The 22292-nt window shown below is 43.1% G+C and overlaps 1 protein-coding gene across 1 annotated transcript in view; it reads right to left on the reverse strand.

The window, feature by feature from the left end:
* LOC120049845 (copine-8-like) overlaps positions 1-22292 on the reverse strand; it is a 118885-nt gene that overhangs the window by 10126 nt on the left and 86467 nt on the right. Inside the window, exons 11-17 of the mRNA XM_038996301.1 lie at positions 21673-21748; positions 17199-17252; positions 17025-17086; positions 4232-4278; positions 3170-3351; positions 2334-2461; positions 548-650 (exon numbers count right to left, since the gene is read on the reverse strand). Of these exons, the coding sequence (XP_038852229.1) occupies positions 548-650; positions 2334-2461; positions 3170-3351; positions 4232-4278; positions 17025-17086; positions 17199-17252; positions 21673-21748 (652 nt within the window). The remainder of the gene's footprint in view (positions 1-547; positions 651-2333; positions 2462-3169; positions 3352-4231; positions 4279-17024; positions 17087-17198; positions 17253-21672; positions 21749-22292) is intronic.

Raw genomic sequence — 22292 nt, forward strand, 5'->3', positions numbered from 1 at the left:
TATATACAAATACATACATATACATATATATATACACATAAATATACATATATATATATATATATATATATATATACACACACATATATATATATTATACACATATATACATATATATATACACATACATATATATACACATAAATATACATATATATATATACACACACACACACATATATATATATATATATATATATATATATACACATATATACATATATATATATATACATATATATACACATATATACATATATATATATATATATACACATATATGTATACATACATACATACATACATACATATATATTACTGTGCCCACTTCATCTCCCCTGACTATGATAATGCAGACAGTGCTGTGTGTCTTAGCCACTAGCGTCCATACTGGCCATCTAGTGACTAGGGCCGGGATTCAATCAGATCGTGGATTTGGAAAAATTTCCATTTAAAGGTCATTCCGATTGAGCCGACATATGCAGGGTTTACCGTGAATGTGGTCTTTGCCAAAGTGGGAACATTGCTTAGCAGTTGTTGTTCTTACGTTGACGATGGACTCCTTGGTCTGGGCCATGTCTGAGATGACTCCATCTGTGATGATGAGAAGGACGAAGTACTGAGAGCCATCATTCACTGACGCAGCATACCTACAGACAGGAGAGATAAACACAGAGTACATAGGTGAACCACACAAGTGTTTATATTATCCATAAAACCCTACATTATACAATTGTCTTTATTTCCTACAGATGTAACCTTTCAAACCCGGCATGAACTGGCTTGGGTAGTGATATTATTTCTGGCACCGACTTTACACAACATGTGCCCTGGCCTCTGACTGCTCCCTGTGCTTCTCAAACACACGTAAGGCGTGCGGAGAGAGAACATCAGATGCTTGCAGCGTCGGATACAGAGAAGAAGACAGAGAAGTCAATTGAACAGTTATTAAACTGCGAGGAGCGTGAGGCAAGGCAGAGATGGAACGGAGTGGTTATTATTAAAACGTGGGGGCGAGTGGCACACGGCGAAACGAGGAGATGAGACAGAGTAGATGAGAGGAAAGGAGGCTGGAATGACAGCGGTGCCTGGAAGTGAGGGGAGAGGTGAGGAGAAGGGAGGAGAGGGGTAAGGTAGTGTTCTAGGATGGTACTAATGATTGTGGATTCTGAAAGCCACACACAAATTTTGCACTGGGTTGTCACCCCTCAACTCAATATTTCTACCTTGGCTTCCGAGCAACAACAAATAGGCACACACACATGCATGTGGATGCACACACACACACACACACACACACACACACACACACACACACACACACACACACACTAATCTGTTAATCTCAAGTCTTCTGACAGCACCTTTACTTCATTAAGGAAAACTCATTAAGGCTTAAGGACTGTGTGTGTGTGTGTGTGTGTGTGTGTGTATGTGCACGCGTGCGCATGTATGTGTGTGAGAAGGACTGTGTAGTCACTGTTCACTGTTCACTCACACAAACAACACGTTTACAGGTTAACTAAAGAACAGAACGTGACAAAAGTAAAAAAACAACTTTTTTTATTTAACAGCTCAGAAGCACCTTTTATGTGACTCAATTAACGTTAAAGTTCTACAGTGGAATGTTGTTACACTGATTATTTGTGAAATTATCTCTGTGAGCTGTGCATGCCCTGAGAAGCATAGTCACACTTAAGAATTGAAGAATCTCAGTTAAGTGTCCGTTAGTCTGACCGTGTGGCCGAAACACTGTCACCAACTTATTCTCAGTATAATACTCTGTGAGTTATGTACTGAAACATCTACTTGCACTTATACAAGTTGATCCATCTCAGTTAGCTCTCTGTTAGTCTGCAGACTTCCTCTGTTGTCCTTCCTGCTCTCAGGGAAATGACTCAATCACAACATACAGCCTGCGTGGCGAATGGCTCTCATTGGAACACAGAGGACAGAGGATCGATACACACGTTCAGGCCATCTTAGTTAGTATTGATCTACTCAGGACTCAGGCATCATGACATATGGCTCTATATAGACATATGGCTCTCTCATGCCTGGGAGGTTTAGGTGTGCATTGGGAGGAATGTGGTCTGAAATTTAATGAAGGAAGACCTATAGATGTCGCCCTCTGTTTTTATCACCCTGCTATGTGATTTCAGTCAGGTCAGGGAGTGAATCTAAAAACTCAAAAATAGAAAACCGTGGGTAATATAATTTTCAAATCATAAGTTGAATTTCAATTTGGTTCGAAAATTCACTGAAATGAATCAAAAACTGAAGTGACCTTAAAGCTGTTTCAAGTCCAGCTTTGTTCCTCATAGCCCCTTTACCTGGCCACATGGTTGATGACAGGAGAGAAGTTGGTTGGGCCGTAGAGGCAGACAGACTTCAGGCTCTGGTAATATGCCTCCATCACTCCATCTATACCTGCACAGTATGGGTTTTGGGGGTTGCCATTCTGGAAGACACAAAAAGAGAAGGAGGATAGTTAAACATCTGTCATCAATCCCATTCAAGCAGGAGAAGAAAATTAAAAAAGAGAAGAAACTAAAAAGAAAAATGTAAGATCTTTCTAATTAAATTCTGAAGCAGGGGAATGAAGTAGGAGAACTAGGAAAAAAAGAGAGGGAGAGGAGGATAAATACACAGCTTTCATCAATACAACTTTAGGCCCAGTCAGAGATATGGGAAATCCCTGCTGAGCATGCTGGAGGCTGTTCCTGTCTGAGTGGTATCCTACTGTTTACAGTACTCTGTAGAGCTGAAGAGGGAAGGAGAGAGAGGGGGAGGGAGGGAGGGAGGGCATGGGAGGGAGGGCTGTCTGTGATCAATGTTTTTTCCTTACAGAGAGGACAGTTACTGTTCCCATTGGCAGTCATAGAAGTCAGTGGTAGTATTTTAGGACTTGGCATCCTAAGCCTCTACAATACAGCCACTAAGTAGACAATGAAACTTTGAGCGTTTGAGCCTGCCTGGAGTGCCAGATAGGTGGAGTTTGCTTAGGGTGTTGTTGCTCTTTCACTTGTCTAATTGCTTACGCTTCGATGGGTGCATCTGCAGCGTTTGACCAGATGTAAACAAAACAAGCCTGCAACCACGGTAAACACATGAAGTATATGTGGTAGGGATTATCTTATCGGGGTTTAGGGGGTTAGAGGTCACTTACCAGGGCGAACTCATGCGAGACCCGTCCGTCGGGGGGCAGCTTGGCTCCGAAGCCCAAAGCAGGGAACATCTTATCACTGTCGTAGTCCTGGATGATCTCCCCTACAGCCTTCAGGGCCATGGCGTAGGCATTCATCTGGTAAGGACTCATGTAGTGGAGGGAGGTGGGCTGGGCTGGGTTGCCTGGGAAACAGGTACAGTAATGGTAAATAATGGGAGAATAATAACAAGGTACAATAATGGAACAACAGAGCCAGATATAGAAAGGAACGGCTGTGTCTCAAATTTAACTCCATTCCCCATTTAGTGCACTGCTAGCCCGTGCTGTTCATGGTAGAAAGTGGTGCATTATATGTGGAATACAGTGTTATCTGAATTTTGCCCATACATAAAGGTAGTTGTGAGTTCAACCAAAAGGCTGACACTTTTAGACAGCATAATCCACCATTTCACTAGAGACCGTGTTAGATCTCTTTCCCTGCCTTTCCCTCTATATACGACTCTGGGTAGTGGGTACAGTACGAGTGACATGCATAATTACATGACCAATATGAGCAGGAGAATAATTTCACTTTATAGCACACTGGCTGTAGTGGTTATGAGTATGGTGACATATTGAACTTTCGATCTTTTAACGGCCCTATTGGACACACATCCAGAACATCAGCTCCTGCACATCATATATCGGACCTCGTCAAATAAAAACGAGGAAGCAATAACCCTACGCTTATGAGTTATCAGCGGGTCTAAGTTTGAATTGATCCATCTGTTGTTATCTAAGAGATATGGTAGTCCCAGTCAACATCACTATAAAGTCTAAGAGATAGGTCATTTCCTTCCAGCCTTGCTATAACAGGTACACATTCAAATATACAAGAGAGGCACATTCATTCCTGTTATCACCACTAAGCTATCATCTCTTTCACAGCATTAGGTTTTAGCCTGCCCTGCAATAAAGGAGTAGGGCTATTACAGATCACCCCATATGCATACATTTAAACAGCCCTGGTCGACCATTAGGAGAAGTGTTGAGTGTGTGCGAGTGTGTGTGTGTGTTGCTCACCGTTTGAAGCGGTGAAATCAATTGCCACTGTGAAATTAATCTGGGTCCTGGAAGGCAAAAACAAGAGGAGAGTAATTATTAATTTACCACACGCTAACATAGACACACACACACCATAAACCATTGGCTTAATGAACTTTAGTAAACACAATAATGTTCTGATTATCATAGCTCAAGCAAGCAGGCAAGTTGAAACCACTCCTTGCCCTCGGGTGCCTGAAGAAACAAAATCAAATTGAAATCTTTCTAATCCCAAGAAGTCAAGACAAACAAGAGGTTCAACAGAGGAGTGCACACAGTGCTGATGTGTGCTGTGCGTGCCGTGCGCCGTAGCTCACACATCCTCTTGCCCTCTCCACCACCTCCTGTATTTGAATAGATCAGGTACTGTAAGGAACCATTGGACGTGTCACCCTGTGACGCAATGTGGAGTGCACTGCACAGCCCGCAGACACATGTTAGTGCAGCAGACCTGAAGAAGCCTGTTTACTCATTGTGAGGGAGGGGGAGAACCAGACCAGGGGCTCTGTGCTCTCCTCTCCCCAGCTCCGAGCCACTCTGCCTGCGTTGGCTGTGGTTCAGGTCAGGCTAGGAGCCATGAGGCGGGTATGGATGGATAGGGCCCTGGTCGGACTTTGCGCTACTCTCTAGTGCACACAGACACACACAGCCTGGGTCTACTGCTGGGAGAGGAAGGGGTGGGTGGGGAGTGATGCCTGAAGTACGGCGCTGTCGCCTCATGTTAGGGCAGATAGAGTCTAGGGATGGAGGGGAGGAGAGAGGGAGGATGAGAGGAGGGAGCAGAGGGAGTAGAGGGATGCTTGCATCATTCCCCCTGAGTTAAATCACAAATGTAGTGTTAAATCACTCATTTATGCTTCGTTTTGCATGCATGCTAAGAATGTGTTTGAGCCCATTTCTTATTATATACCTTTTTTCAACCCAATTTCGTGATATCCAATTGGTAGTTACAGTCTTGTCCCATCGTTGCAACTCTCATACGGACTCGGGAGAGGCGAATGTTGAGAGCCATGCGTCCTCTGAAACACGACCCCGCCAAGTAGCACTGCTTCTTGACACATTGCTCGCTTAACCCGGAAGCCATTGAGCGCATTTCTTAAAGAATATTTGTGTAGGGTTAAAAAGTTACATCTGCTAGTGTAAGTCAATGTGCACATTATACTGGGTTATCCTTTTCACGCCCTGACCATAGAGAGCTGTTTATCCTCTATGTTGGTTGGGGCATGATACTGACTAGGGTGGGTCATCTAGGTGATTAATGGTTTATGTTGGCCTGGTATGCTTCCCAATCAGAGACAGCTGTTTATCGTTGTCTCTGATTGGGGATCATATTTAGGTAGCCATTTTCCCCGATTGTGTTTGTGGGATCTTGTCTACAGATAGTTGCCTGTGTGCACACACCAGTAGCGTTTCGTTTGTGCTTTTGTTGTTTTGTTTGGTGAGTTTCTGTTTATTAAAAGATGTGGAACTCTACGCACGCTGCGCCTTGGTCCGATTACTATGACGAACGTGACAATCCTGCATCAAACATATAATGTTTTAACTTCACCGAATTGTAATGTAACTCATGTTACATGAATTCAAGTATTTTTTTCCCTCAGTATAATTCAGTGCCAAGATGTACCACTCAATATTTAAGAGCATTGGTACGCTGCAGAAGTCAGTGGAGAGGAGACAGTTTAATATTCAGAGAAAGGAACATGGGGACAAGTCTTCAAGGAGAAGATGAGGTGAGACAGTGGTGTATTGGAGTCATATCTGGTCCAGCTCTCTGTGCCAAGAGGGAGACAGACAGACTGGCCCGCCAGCCTGAATTATGGATCTCTCCTCAAACACACACACACACACCCACAGTTTCCACCTCGTTCAGAGTGTGAGGACAGCCAGAAACAGGGGAAGGAGATGGATAAAGAGAGAAAAATAAAAAAAGAGTAGAGAAATGTATCCTAGTCTGAAATGAAATATTACTCAGTCATTTCCATATAACTCAGAGACTGTAAATCAGTGGAGATACAACTCAGAGATACAATCTAATTATTCCCATTACAATGCAGAAGGCTCTCGCTAAAGGTCAGCTGAAGCTTCTGCACCAATCACAGATGAGTGTGCACAGTGAGGTAAGAGTGAAACATCACCCCATTGGCTCCAGGTGTTGCCCCTGGCGATGCATGTTCCAGGAAAACTAGCCAGCCCGTTCTGACCTTAAAGGGGCAATCAGCAGTTGCTACATCAATTTTTTCACTAATAAATGAATGATATGTACCCATTTGTTCTTAAAGAATATAACTCATGAGCTTAGTTCAACTGTTGTACCCCCATCAGTACCCAAAATATAAGCTTGTTTGTAAACCAATGTTTGTAAACAAAGTAAATGTAAACAAACACTGTATAGCCTCAAAACATGGTTAAAACAATAAAGCTGATATCATGGATGGTCAGGCCATGCATCCATATATCTGTCTATGAATTTGAGACAGTTTACATTTCTCCAGCCCCACCCCTCAGCTTTTTACCGAAAAAGGGGCAGGGATTGCACTTTGTTATTGTTTCTACTGCTTATTGCCGCTTTAACCCAGCTCAAACCCGAAAAGCTAATCTTTCAACAGATACGGAGAGAGAGAATTTGACTTTTAATATGGTCCATTTTTAGGTGAAGCTTGCCTTGAAACGTTATCTAAAAGCAACATTAAAGTAACGGATAGAAATTCAGCTCTTCTCAAGTAACGTTAAAGCAGCAAATCCCTAAGGAAGTGACTATGAGGACTTTGTAGCAAACCATTTCATGTCTGCCTGTGTTATTAGCTGGATCATTATCAGAGAGAGGAGAAGCAGAGAGAGGAGATGGGGAGTGGGAGGGGGGAGGAAAGGGGGAGAGAGGAGGGAGAGATTTTCTCATGCTTAACAAACATCTAACATACTATGACTAACATACTGTCCCTTCCAGCCTTGTCTATGGGTAGTGATTCATAATAAGTAAATAGCACTACTGTAGGAGTGTTATTGTATTAGTGGCATCCATCTGCCCCTGCCAGCGGACATGGGAAACCCTGTAGGAGTAATTCGTACTGGTCCTGTGGCTAATTAAAATCCTCATCTGACCCCACTTGATTGTTTCATGCATAAATTAGGACTCCATCTCCCCAACCGTAAGTGACGAGGCAGTCTATAGAGCGACTACATGGGCTCACTTGAGAAAAACATGTCAATCCCAAAGTCTTCCCTGGTTAAATAAAGGTTAAAAAAATAAAAAGAGTGGAGGAGTGTGAGCCATATTGAAGCTATCAGAGTGCAGGGGATGAGGCGCGCACACACCCCGACTCATGTTTATGTCTCCTATACGATAGTATCACCCAGGGGCGATCAGTGCAGTACCTTTCTCGACAGCGCTCCTTTAATTTGCTTCCGTTTGCCTCCGTGCAAGAAGAGAAAACTACCCCGTCTGTGTGTCACAAAGCCAGCTGATGACCAATTCACAGAAAAATAAAAACACCTGGGAAAGAAAGAAACTTGTCTGGAGAGATGAGCTGATGAAAATAATGGCAGTGTAAGTAGAGAAGATTAGGGTGAGCAGAGAAGCATCCTCCTTTTGTTACTGGAGTGGAGAGATGGAGAGAGAGAGAGTGTTACGCCCTGACCATAGAGAGCTGTTTATTCTCTATGTTGGTTAGGTCGGGATGTGATTAAGGGTGGGTTATCTAGGGGAATTGTATGTCTATGTTGGCCTGGTGTGGTTCCCAATCAGAGGCAGCTGTTTATCGTTGTCTCTGATTGGGGATCATATTTAGGTAGCCATTTCCCCATTGTGCTTTGTGGGATCTTGTCTAGGTATAGTTGCCTGCGACCACGACGTTGAGCGTCACGTTTTTTTTATTCGCTTTATTGTTTATGTTCTTTAAGTTTCTCTTCCAAATAAAAGGATGGAAACATACCACGCTGCATCGTGGTCCACTCCTTATAACGATCGTGACAGAGAGCGAGGGAGAAAGAGAGACACAGAGAGAGGTGCGCTGGGTTAATGAGAAAGGAGGGGAGATATATGATAGGAAATGCCTATTAAACAGCTGGGACTCAGAGAGCGATCCATTCCTAGTGTTATTGTTAAAGCCCTGGGTGCTTCAACTGGACAAGGCTCTGACAATGTATGACAAACCATGGTACTGTGCAGTGGTGGTGATACTGTGGAAGTTTAGAGAAGAAGGATAGAAGGAGGAGAAGAAGAAGACTGATTGTTTACATGCTGCCTACATAACGTAGCCCCAGCAACCACTAAGGGAGCATTGACGCACGCTTAATACAACTTGAAAGCCGCACAAGCAGAACAGAAGGTTGGATTAATTCTGTTTCAAATGGACCGTGTTCATCCCTTTGTATACAATAACTGGTGTTGATACATTAACACTGAATGAGGGTCCCAATCCCACGCACACATGCACACACATAACAGCTGTGTGCTGCTGGATAAGCGATAGGGGATTTACAACACACTACCCATCCATTCTCTATGCTAATTCCAATGCTAATAGTTGTGGTGCATTCCCATTCACTTCCAAGGGCTTCTGAGCTAATGAAAATGAGCAGATTGGAGTGAGTCACTAACAATGGCTGCTCTCACTCAGAACCTGTCAGGTTGAGGGCTTCAATACGCTCTTGGCTAATGAGGTGAATCTCCATACAGGTGTCAATCAAAATCTAAATGCTGTGGAGAGGAGAGACAAGAAAGAAGAGAAGAAAATAAAAAGGGATTATATACTGAACAAAAATATAAATGCTACAATTTCAAAGATGTTACTTAGTTACAGTTCATATAAGGAAATCAGTCAATTGAAATAAATTCATTAGGACCTAATCTATAGATTTCACATGACTGGAAATCCAGATATGCATCTGTTGGTGACAAATGCCTTAAAAAAAAGGTGAGGACGTGGATCAGAAAACCAGTCAGTATCTGGTGTGACCACCATTTGCCTAATGCAGCGCGACACATCTCCTTTGCATAGAGTTGATCAGGCTGTTGATTGTGGCCTGTCCCACTCCTCTTCAATGGCTGTGAAAAGTTGCTGGATATTGGCGGGAACTGGAACACGCTGTCATTCACGTCGATCCAGAGCATCCCAAACATGCTCAATGGATGACATATCTGGTGAGTATTCAGGCCATGGAAGAACTGGGACATTTTCAGCTTCCAGAAATTTGAATTTTACCCCCTTTTTTCAATCTTGTCTCATCACTGCAACTAACTAACGGGCTCGGGAGAGGCGAAGGTGGAATCAAACGTTCTCTGAAACATGACCCACCTAACCGCACTCCTTAACAACCGCCAGCTTAACCCGGAAGCCAGCCGCACCAATGTGTCGGAGGAAACACCGTTCAACTGGCGACCGGAGTCAGCCCGCAGACACCCGGATCGCCACAAGGAGTCACTAGAGCACGATGAGCCAAGTAAAAGCCCCACTGGCCAAACCCTCCCCTAACCCGGACTACGCTGGCCCAATTGTGCGCCTTCCTATGGGACTCCCGGCCACGGTCGGTTGTGGCACAGCCTGGGAATGAACATGTGTCTGTAATAACACCTCTAGCACTCCGCTACGCCACTCGGGAGGCCCTAGCTTCCAGGAATTGTGTACAGATCATTACGGCATGGGGACGTGCGTAATCATGCTGAAACATGAGGTGATGGCGGTGGATGAATGGCACAACAATGGGCCTCAGGATCTCATCATGGTATCTCTGTGCATTCAAATTGCCATCGATAAAATGCAATTATGTTCGTTTTTCCGGAGCTTATCCTGCCCATACCATAACCCCCCCGCCACCATGGGGCCCTCTGTTCACAACGTTGACATCAGCAAACGATGACATACGCGTGGTCTAAGGTTGTGAGACCGGTTGTACATACTGTAAAATACTCTGAAACAACGTTGGAGGTGGCTTATGGTAGAGAAATTAACATTAAATTCTCTGGCAACAGCTCTGGTGGGCAGGCCTGCAGTCAGTATAACAATTGCATGCTCCCTCAAAACTTGAGACATCTGTGGCATTGTGTTGTGTGACAAAACTGCATATTTCAAAGTGGCCTTTATTGTCCCCAGCACAAGGTGCACCTGTGTAATGATCATGCTGTTTAATCAGCTTCTCGATATGCCACACCTGTCAGGTGGATGGATTATCTTGGCAAAGGAGAAATGCTCACTAACAGGGATTTGGAACATTTCTGGGATCTTGATTTCAGCTCATGAAACATGGGACCAACACTTTACATGTTGCGTTTATATTTTTGTTCAGTGTAGATTATACCTATTAAAGTAACATGCTATTTCTTATCAAACAAGCCAAACAGATGAAGAGACACGAGGGGGTATGAGGAGGCTGTGTGAGAAGAGCTCAGCATGGAGCAGTTATTATGAAACATGAGCACTATAGTCCATTATCATCCATTTAGGCTTCAAACAGCAAAAACATCGCTTTCCACTTCATTTAGTCACACAAACGTCAGGGTACACCACTTGGCCCACTCTGTCAAAAAAACATAAAATGTTGGGAGTTAGGAAAGTGCTTTTTATTCTACAACATTCAGAAGGACCTCGTTTTGTGTATGCATTTTACATAAGCAGAGTAAAAAAGTAAACTCCTGTCTCCTACACACTTGTCTCCAGTTACACTGTTAACCTCCATCGCACTCATACACATTAAACCACATCAATATACACTGAGTGTACAAACATTAACAACACCTTCTTAATATTGAGTTGCCGCCCCTCCTCCATGGACTACAAGATGTCGGAAGCGCTCCACAGGAACTTCCCACAGTTGTGTCAAGATGGCTGGATGTCCTTTGGGAGGTGGACCATTCTTGGTACACACGGGAAACCGTTGAGCGTGAAAACCCCAGCAGCGTTGCAGTTCTTGAAACAAACCGGTGCGCCTGGCACCTACGACCATACCCAGTTGAAAGGCACTTGAATATTTTGTCTTGCCCATTCACCCTCTGAATGGCACACGTACACAATCCATGTTTCAATTGTCTCAAGGTTTAAACATCCTTCTTTAACCTATTTCCTCCCCTTTATCTACAGTACACTGACTGAAGTGGATATAACAAGTGACATCAATAGGGGATCATAGCTTTCACCTGGATTCACCTGGTCAGTCTACATCTTGGAAAGAGCAGGTGTTCTTAATGTTTTGTACACTCAGTGTACATACAGTCCATATTACATGCATCCACAGGATCAATTCAGTGATGGTCACGCGTCCATATCACTGTGGACAACGGCCATTGTGTTACATACAGTCAGGTGCATAATTACTGGCACCCTTGATAAAGATGAGCAAAGAAATACTGTATAAAATAAATCATACAAATACTGAGCTACTGTATATTCTATGCAACAAAATTATGTGGATATTATTTTATAGTAATACAATTTCTCGGAAAAATAGATTTCGTGATAGCACCAATGCCGTTTATCAAACTCCAGGTGGTGCTTTGCAGTGGCGTGTCCAGAACAAGTATTAGCATACAGCAGTAAATTCACTTGAAAGTGCCCTACAGAGTGCGAGTTATACTGTAACATTTGAGGAGTCTCTTTTTTTTAACGGGACCTCCTGTGTGTTTTTTTTATGGGTTTTATAGTAAAGACATATACAGTTGAAGTCGGAAGTTTACATACACCTTAGCCAAATACAATTAAACTCAGTTTTTCACAATTCCTAACATTTAACCCTAGTAAAAATACCCTATTTTAGGTCAGTTAGGATCACCACTTTATTTTAAGAACGTGAAATGTCTGAATAATAGTAGAGAGAATTATTTATTTCATCACATTCCCAGTGGGTCAGAAATAATTAGTATTTGGTAGCATTGCCTTTAAATTGTTGAACAAGGGTCAAACGCTTTGGGTAGACTTCCACAAGCTTCCCACAACAACAAGTTGGGTGAATTTGGCCCATTCCTCCTGACAGAGCTGGTGTAACAGTCAGGATTATAGTCCTCCTTGCTCGCACACGCTTTTGCAGTTCTACCCACAAATTCTCTATGGGATTGAGGTCAAGGCTTTGTGATGGCCATTCCAATACCTTAACTTTGTTGTCCTTAAGCCATTTTGCCACAACTTTGGAAGTATGCTTGGGGTCATTGTCCATTTGGAAGACCCATTTGCGACCAAGCTTCAACTTCCTGACTGATGTCTTGAGATGTTGCTTCAATATATCCACATAATTTTCCATCTTCATGATGCTATCTATTTTGTGAAGTGCACCATTCCCTCCTGCAGCATAGCACCCCCACAACATGATGCTGCCACCCCTGTGCTTCACGGTTGGGATGGTGTTATTCAGCTTGCAAGCCTCCCCCTTTTTCCTCCAAACATAACGATGGTCATTACTGCCAAACAGTTCTATTTTTGTTTCATCAGACCAGAGGACATTTCTCCAAAAAGTATGATCTTTGTCGCCTTGCGCAGTTGCAAACCGTAGCCTGGCTTTTTTATGGCGGTTTTGGAGAAGTGGTTTCTTCCTTGCTGAGTGGCCTTTCAGGTTACGTCGATATAGGACTCGTTTTACTGTGGATATAGATACTTTTGTACCTGTTTCCTCCAGCATCTTCACAAGGTCCTTTGCTGTTGTTCTGGGATTGAGTTGCACTTTTCGCACCAAAGTACGTTCATCTCTAGGAGACAGAATGAGTCTCCTTCCTGAGCGGTATGACGGCTGCATGGTCCCATGGTGTTTATACTTGCGTACTATTGTTTGTACAGATGAACGTGGTACCTTCAGGCGTTTGGAAATTGCTCCCAAGGATGAACCAGATTTGTGGAGGTCAACCATTTTTTTCTGAGATATTGGCTGATTTCTATTGATTTTCCCATGATGTCAAGCAAAGAGGCACTGAGTTTGAAGGTAGGCCTTGAAATACATCCACAGGTACACCTCCAATTGACTCAAATGATGTCAATTAGCCTATCAGAAGCTTCTAAAACCATGACATCGTTTTCTGGAATTTTCCAACCTGTTTAAAGACACAGTCAACTTAGTGTATGCACAAAGTAGATGTCCTAACCAACTTGCAAAAAGTACAGTTTGTTAACAAGAAATTTGTGGAGTGGTTGAAAAACAAGTCAATGACTCCAACCTAAGTGTATGTAAACTTCCGACTTCAACTGTATGTTGTGTGGTAAGCTGTTAGTAGCCCATGTGCCTCACCCAAATAATTTGGTCTATTTTCACCTCTTAATTTCGCCTACGTTACTGTTCTGACTCGGTGGCGCATGTGTAGCCTATAACCTGTTTTTGAGATTTGTCATCATATAATATTGTAAGAGGTTTCATTGTCTGCTTATATGCCCTTTTATTTATCCTACAGTTCTGACTTGGTGTACAGGGAAATACTGTAAGAGCAGCCCATGTTCTGCATTCTGTCGCTGTACATGTCAAAAGTGCTGAACACAGTAATATTGACTATGTCTGTCTTAGCTCACTCATTAATATCGAAATTACGGAATGGCTCTTATCCGCACATCATTCCCTTATGCCATAGTGTCTACATCTCAATTGTCAGTAGAAACCACATTTGTTTAAGCAAGTCAGCCATATCAGCTATGTTTTTTAAAAAGGCAGTAAACGAGGCTGAAAGAACTGTTTCGCTGCCAGACAAGGCTCCTCTGATAGCCAGTCGTAGCGGTGGTAAGGATTCACTCCATGGTGCTGAAAAGAAAGCTCTGCTGTTGGGACAGCTTTATGTAGGCCTTAACAGTTTGTGGGCACCGTTTGTCACTATTATAGTGCAAGTAATGTATTGTTTAGTGTTGTGTTGTGGCTTTGCTGGCATGCATCTAAAAAAAAATTGGGGAGTTTGCCCCACCAAGATTTACATGCTAAAATCGCCACTGAACCTGACAGCGCTTGAGAGGATCTGCAAAGAAGAATGGGAGAAACTCCCCAAATACTGGTGTGCCAAGCTTGTAGCATCATACCCAGGAAGACGCAAGGCTGTAATCGCTGCCAAAGGTGCTTCAACAAAGTACTGAGTAAAGGGTCTGAATACTTACGTAAATGTGATATGTTTTTATTTTTTTTATACATTTGCAAACATTTCTAATAATGCATTTTTGCTTTGTCATTATGGGGTATTGTGTGTAGATTGATGAGGGAAATAGTTTTTAAAAATCAATTTTAGAATAAGGCTGTAAAGTAACAAAATGTGGAAAAAGTCAAGGGGTCTGAATACTTTCCAAATGCATTGTAGATGTACTGTTTACACCTTCTGTATCATGTGCATGTGACAAACTTGTATTTTATATAGTGTGTGTTTACCACAGATGGTAATGTGACGAACAACACGACCTGTACCAAAGTCAGATTAGGATATAGGCCAAGGACTAGATAAAGTGTATTTTTACCTGGAGTTTTTCTTATTGCAGGCTACTACTTTCACCACTTTGGTTGTTTACTACACTACCTTACCATCTCTGTTTAGCACATGGTCTCACATGTGGATCCTTAAAGAGATGGGTGGGGCTAAGGCTTAAGAGGTAGTGAATTATGCTAAATGGGTGTAGACAAAGAAAAGGGCCATTTCCTCAAAATTGGGGTTTATCAACTTTCAAATCAGAAGTGGGGTTTATCAACTTTCAAATCACTCCATTGTAGTGCATGGTATATCATTTTCTAGCTCTGAGTCTCTACTTTTATTGAATGTAAAAAACACAATTTAAAATTTTGCTACATAAGACCAAATCAGTCACTTACACTGAACAAAAATATAAACACAAGATGTAAAGTGCTCATGTTTCATGAGCTGAAATAAATGAGCCCTGACATTTTCAGCACACATAAAAATCTTATTTCTCTCAAATTAGTGAGCATTTACGTCAAGATAATCCATCCACCTGACAGGTGTGGCATATCAATAAGTTGATTAAACAGCATGATCATTACACAGGTGCACCTTGTGCTGGGGACAATAAAAGGCCACTAAAATGCCACAGATGTCTCAAGTTTTGAGGGAACGTGCAATTGACACTGCAGGAATGTCCACCAGAACTGTTTCCAGATCATTTAATGTTAAATCTCTACCATAAGCCACCTCCAACATTGTTTTAGAGAATTTGGCAGTACGTCCAACCAGCCTCACACCGCAGTGGTTGTGTGTGTGTGTGGGCCTGGCTGTCAAGTGGGTGGATCTATACCCTCCCAGGACCAGTCATGTGAAATCCATAGATTAGGGCTTAATGAATTTATTTTAATTGGTTGGTTTCCTTATATGAACTGTAACTCAGAAACATCTTTGAAATTGTTGCATGTTGCATTTATATTTTTGTTTAGTATATCCATCTATTATCCACATATTCTTTGGTATTCTGACGATACCTTATTGATTGGTAGAGGAAGTAAATGTAGATCTCACATGGAAAGGTCAGTGACCTCAGCCTCTGGCTTGTCCTGTATTACTCATATATGATGGGAGGAGAGACATCCACCTCTACATACATGTAGATACATCAGCTGTCTCATTGACTGGGGCTGTGAAGACATTCACTGTTATTTATAGGGCCGGGACAATTTACCAGTATTGCAATACTTTTTCCATGGCAACATTTTTTACACGAAGCAGACCAAACTCTTTGGTCCTTTAAAAACCTCCTGTGTGCCAAATATTGTGTGCTATAGGTTGGAAAATAAATAAATGTGACTCTGGATGACAACATAATGATGTTTGTTTCCAACATTAGGGACGTTTTCATAAAGAAGTCAAATTTGCTTCATATTTTGTTTCCTTGCCACCACACTAACAAGTATCGCAATACTGGTATTGTCCCGGCCCTAGTTATTTATATATTCATTAACATGTATTTTAAAATTGATGTTAACTGAGAACACATTCACAACAGTAACCTGAGGGTAGATTCACATACAGCACATGACTACACTTCCTGAACTACACAGGAGGGTCAGTGTCAGTGATGATTACCCCTCAGCTCACCCTCAGGCGACAGCTCAAAACAGGACCAACTTCCTACATGTCAGACTGTATAGGACTGACTACATGCCGAGAGGAAAGAGCTCAATATCAATGAGATGTTGTGCTTGATTGAAAAAAGCTCCCCTCTCCTCCTCTGACTGCCATTGACAATATAAATGCTCATCGAAATACTGAGAGAGCTCGGACTGTGTACGGGTCAGTGCACCACATGTTATTCTGCTACCCTACCTACCCTTGTTGTACAATACCACACATGATCCATGACCTTTAGATGAGAAGTGTTGTCAAGAACAGGCCATAAGAGGACTGTAGTGCTGCTTTCAAAATGGCCATTCTGTGTCTCTCATTTCATCACAGACCTATCTCACTGTCTCTCTGATTTTCTGACTCTTTCCATCTCGGTCTCTCTAAACCTTTCCCTCTCTTCCTGTTTAACCGTTCGACCCATGCTCTGGAGTGCAAGCCTGACTAGCCTTCCGCTGTGAGTCTTATGAAAGTCAGGAAGTGTGTGTGGGCGAGCGTTCTGCTACGCACCACTGCACACACTCAGCCACCATCACCCATTCAGCCATGGACTAGAGGGCCGGAATGAACACACATACAGTTCACTCTCCTCACGTCCCCCTCCACCGGACTCCACATCTGCACACCTGTCAATCTCTCTCTTTTCTCTCGACTTCTCTGTCTTTCTTTCTCTTTTCTATATGAATAAACGAGGGAATGCAGGAGTGAGAGGTTCTTTCACTCCGTCTCTGCATTCACACTGTAGAGAGAGAAGGCAGTGTCACTCACCCTCCTTTGATGTAGTCGAGGAAGGTGACTTCTATATCCACCAGGAATGAGAGCAGAGTTACCTGGAGACAATATTGATACAAGGATGGAACGGGCTTTACAATAAAGACAATGACTAAACCAAGCTCAAATCAACATAAAAAGAACGGATGGACAATGTCCGTTGTGGCTTACCGTTCCAGAGTTTAGGTATTTTTTCTTTTTTCCTTTCTTCTTCGGATTTATAACCTGTTGAGAGAACAGCAGCCTCATTCAAACATGGAGTCTGATTATAACACAATTATTCTCTCTCTCTCTCTCTCTCTCTTATATATATATATATATATATATATATATATATTTTAATCTGAGCTTCAAGGTGTTAAATTAAACCATTGCCTTAGTAGCGCACTACTTTTGACCTGGGCCCATAGTGTGCACTATAAGGGAAGAGGGTGTTATTTGGGAAGCAGCCCAATTTACAATGGATTTCTAACCCTCTGCATCCTTGGTGGAGATTGGAGGGAATAAGTAAGGAAGGGCACATTTGCCTTTTAAAGGTGATGCTAGCTGTTTTATTGCATCTGGCTTGTAAAATAAAATGTATATGTATTTTTTAAAATAGAAAATACATCCACACACTCGCACGCACACACACATAACACAGACACACACACACAGTAACAGTTGGTTTCCCTTGTGTTGTGTTCAGTAACTGCTCTGGCAAGAGTAGATGTCACATCAAGTCAACAGATAGACAGAGAGGACCAGGGAGACAGGAGCTGCTCACAAGCGGCGTATTTCACAAGTAAAAGAGAAGATGGTGATCATCGGGCACGATGGACAACCATAAGCAGTGTTTGTGTTTGTTTGTGTGAAGGGGCAATGTGTACAACAGGGATCGGGCCCCATGCAAGGGTAGCATTCCAGAGACATCAGAGACTGTAACGTTCTTTGTTTCACGGAAACATGGCTCACTCAAGACACGCTATCGGAGTCGGTACAGCCACCTGGTTTCTTCACGCATCGCGCCGACAGAAACAAGCATCTCACTGGTAAGAAGAAGGGCGGGTGTGTATGCCTTATGATTAACGAGACGTGGTGTGATCATAACAACATACAGGAACTCAAGTCCTTTTGATCACCTGACTTAGAATTCCTCACAATCAAATGCCGACCGCATTATCTACCAAGAGAATTCTCTTCGATCATAATCACAGTCGTGTATATTCCCAACCAAGCAGACACATCAACGGCCCTGAAAGAACTTCATTCGACTCTATGTAAACTGGAAACCACATATCCTGAGGCTGCATTTATTGTAGCTGGGGATTTTAACAAGGCTAATCTGAAAACAAAGCTCCCCAAATTCTATCAGCATATCGATTGTGCTACCAGGGCTGGCAAAACCCTAGACTATTGTTATTCTAACTTCTGCGACGCATATAAGGCCCTCCCCCGCCCTCTCTTTGGAAAAGCTGACCATGACTCCATTTTGTTGCTCCCAGCCTATAGACAGAAACTAAAACAGGAAGCTCCCGCGCTCAGGTCTGTTCAACGCTGGTCCGACTAATCGGAGCGAGTTTATTAGCAAGTGCATCGGTGATGTTGTACCCACAGCGTCTATTAAAACATTCCCCAACCAGAAACCGTGGATTGATGGCAGTATTCGCGCTAAACTGAAAGCGCGAACCACTGCTTTTAATCAGGGCAAGGTGACCGGAAACATGACCGAATACAAACAGTGTAGCTATTCCTTCCGCAAGGCAATCAAGCTAATCAAGCTAATCAAGCTAAGCGTCAGTATAGAGACAAAGTGGAGTCGCAATTCAACGGCTCAGACACAAGAGGTATGTGGCAAGTTCTACAGTCGATCACGGACTACAAAAGAAAAACCAGCCCCGTCGCAGACCACGATGTCTTGCTCCCAGACAGACAAAACAACTCTTTTGCTCGCTTTAAGGACAATACAGTGTCACTGACACGGCCCGCTACCAAAACCTGCGGGCTCTCCTTCACTGTAGCCGAGGTGAGTAAAACATTTAAACGTGTTAACCCTCGCAAGGCTGCAGGCCCAGACGGCATCCCCGGCCACGTCCTCAGAGCATGCGCAGACCAGCTGGCTGATGTGTTTACAGACATATTCAATCCATCCTTATCCCAGTCTGCTGTTCCCACATGCTTCAAGGGGGCCACCATTGTTCCTGTTCCCAAGAAAGCTAAGGTAACTGAGCTAAATGACTACCGCCCTGTAGCACTCACTTCCGTCATCATGAAGTGCTTTGAGAGACTAGTCAAGGACCATATCATCTCCACCCTACCTGACACCCTAGACCCACTCCAATTTGCTTACCGACCCAATAGGTCCACAGACGACGCAATCGCCATCACACGGCACACTGCCCTAACCCATCTGGACAAGAGGAATACCTATGTAAGAATGCTGTTCATCGATTACAGCTCAGCATTTAACACCATAGTACCCTCCAAACTCGTCATTAAGCTCGAGACCCTGGGTCTCGACCCCGCCCTGTGCAACTGGGTCCTGGAATTCCTGACGGGCCGCCCCCAGGTGGTGAGGGTAGGTAACAACATCTCCACCCCGCTGATCCTCAACACTGGGTCCCCACAAGGGTGCGTTCTCAGCCCTCTTCTGTACTCCCTGTTCACCCACGACTGCGTGGCCATGCACGCCTCCAACTCAATCATCAAGTTTGCAGACGACACTACAGTGGTAGGCTTGATTACCAACAACGACGAGACGGCCTACAGGGAGGAGGTGAGGGCCCTCGGAGTGTGGTGTCAGGAAAATAACCTCACACTCAATGTCAACAAAACAAAGGAGATGATCGTGGACTTCAGGAAACAGCAGAGGGAGCAGCCCCCTATCTACATTGACGGGACAGTAGTGGAGAGGGTGGAACGTTTTAAGTTCCTCAGCGTACACATCACGGACAAACTGAAATGGTCCACCCACACAGACAGCGTGGTGAAGAAGGCGCAGCAGCGCCTCTTCAACCTCAGGAGGCTGAAGAAATTTGGCTTGTCACCAAAAACACTCAAACTTTTACAGATGCACAATCGAGAGCATCCTGTCGGGCTGTATCACCGCCTGGTACGGCAACTGCTCCGCCCATAACCGTAAGGCTCTCCAGAGGGTAGTGAGGTCTGCACAACGCATCACCGGGTGCAAACTACCTGCCCTCCAGGACACCTACACCACCCGATGTCACAGGAAGGCCAAAAAGATCATCAAGGACAACAACCACCCGAGCCACTGCCTGTTCACCCCGCTATCATCCAGAAGGCGAGGTCAGTACAGGTGCATCAAAGCGGGGACCGAGAGACTGAAAAACAGCTTCTATTCTAAGGCTGTTGCCAACATACTGACTCAACTCTAGCCACTTTAATAATGGAAAAATGTATGTAATCAATTTACCACTAGCCACTTTGTATAATGCTTACATACCCTACATTACTCATCTCATATGTATATACTGTACTCTATACCATCTACTGCATCTTGCCATCTTGATGGAATGTATCACTAGCCACTTTATATAATGCTTACATACCCTACATTACTCATCTCATATGTATATATTGTACTCTATACCATCTACTGCATCTTGCCATGTTGATGTAATGTATCACTAGCCACTTTAAATAATGTTTTCATACCCTACATTACTCATCTCATATGTATATATTGTCCTCTATACCATCTACTGCATCTTGCCTATGCCGTTTGGGCATCACTCATTCATATATTTTTATGTACATATTCGTATTCATTCCTTTACACTTGTGTGTATAAGGTAGTTGTTGTGAAACTGTTAGGTTATATTACTTGTTAGATATTACTGCATGGTCGGAACTAGAAGCACAAGCATTTCGCTACACTTGCATTAATATCTGCTAACCATGTGTATGTGACAAATAAATTTGATGCTGGGCATTGGGTGCTTACTGTTAACAAATGGACGATTGGTTAAGGGAAGGCACACACACACACACACACACACACACACACACACACACACACACACACACACACACACACACACACACACACACACACACACACACACACACACACACACACACACACACACACACACACACACACACACACACACACACACACACACAGTAGTGATGTAGAACCTCCTCTCCTAAATTGTACAATTTACGGTGGAGGAAAAAAACAAACCAGAGAATATGGGTGGAAGCCAAGAGCTGTGACTTGGGAAATTATGATAGATTCTCATGTCCCAGTGCCAGAATCCTGGATGACAGCACACAATCACGGTGTGGCTGTGTGTCTTCTTTCTCTCATTAGACAAACACCAGCTGCTTAAAATAAGGGTCCCCCTGTGTGCTTCCCACTCAGAATATTGTTTTTAATGAACAACTGTTCAGCTCTATCTTAAGAGACGGAGTGTGGAGGCTGGCCATCCATCAAAACTCCCTCACTTTACGTCCAACTTCGTGAATGAAATTCCAGGAGAAATGCCATAAAGAATCGCTCCAGACGAGATTTACTAAATGTGCTTCTGTGTGGGTGAGTGACGTTAAAAGTATACAGATACATAATATTGCATTCCACCAAGTACACATACATACGTAAACATGACGCAAACACACACACACACATACACACACTTACCTCATACACATTGAACTGGGACTGGCCTCTGGATAGCTCTCTGTAGCTGGTACTGAACTCTCCTATGAAGTCATGGCTAAGGACACAACGCACAAAACAATCATTAGTAAAATCATACTATTTCAAATACACAACCCACAAAGCACCACTGTTAGTGGCAGAAGCCTGATCGACGTGCCTATGAAGAAGTGTATTGCAAAGTATTATAATAGTCTAGTGGATGGAATGTGATCGGTTGAGATAAGTTATTATTAATGAAATGTTAAAGCAATAAAGAGTGAGATAGATAGACATTTAATAATTATTTGAGAGTGAGTAAGTAGAGATTTCACTTGTGTTTTTCATGCAGCCACTTGAGGGTGGGAAAAAGTATTTGCCCCCTTTCTGATTTTCTCTATTTTTGATACTGAATGTTATCAGATCTTCAACGAAAACCTTATATTAGATAAAGGGAACCTGAGTTTACAATAAACAAAGTTATGCAACACTCAATTCCCCTGTGTGAATAAGTAATTGCCCCTTTACACTCAATAACTGGTTGTGCCACCTTTAGATGCAGTGATTGCAACCAAATGCTTCCTGTAGTTGTTGATCAGTCTCTCACATCGCTGTGGAGGAAT

Source organism: Salvelinus namaycush, chromosome 6, assembly GCF_016432855.1.
Source record: "Salvelinus namaycush isolate Seneca chromosome 6, SaNama_1.0, whole genome shotgun sequence".
Classification (NCBI taxonomy): domain Eukaryota; kingdom Metazoa; phylum Chordata; class Actinopteri; order Salmoniformes; family Salmonidae; genus Salvelinus; species Salvelinus namaycush.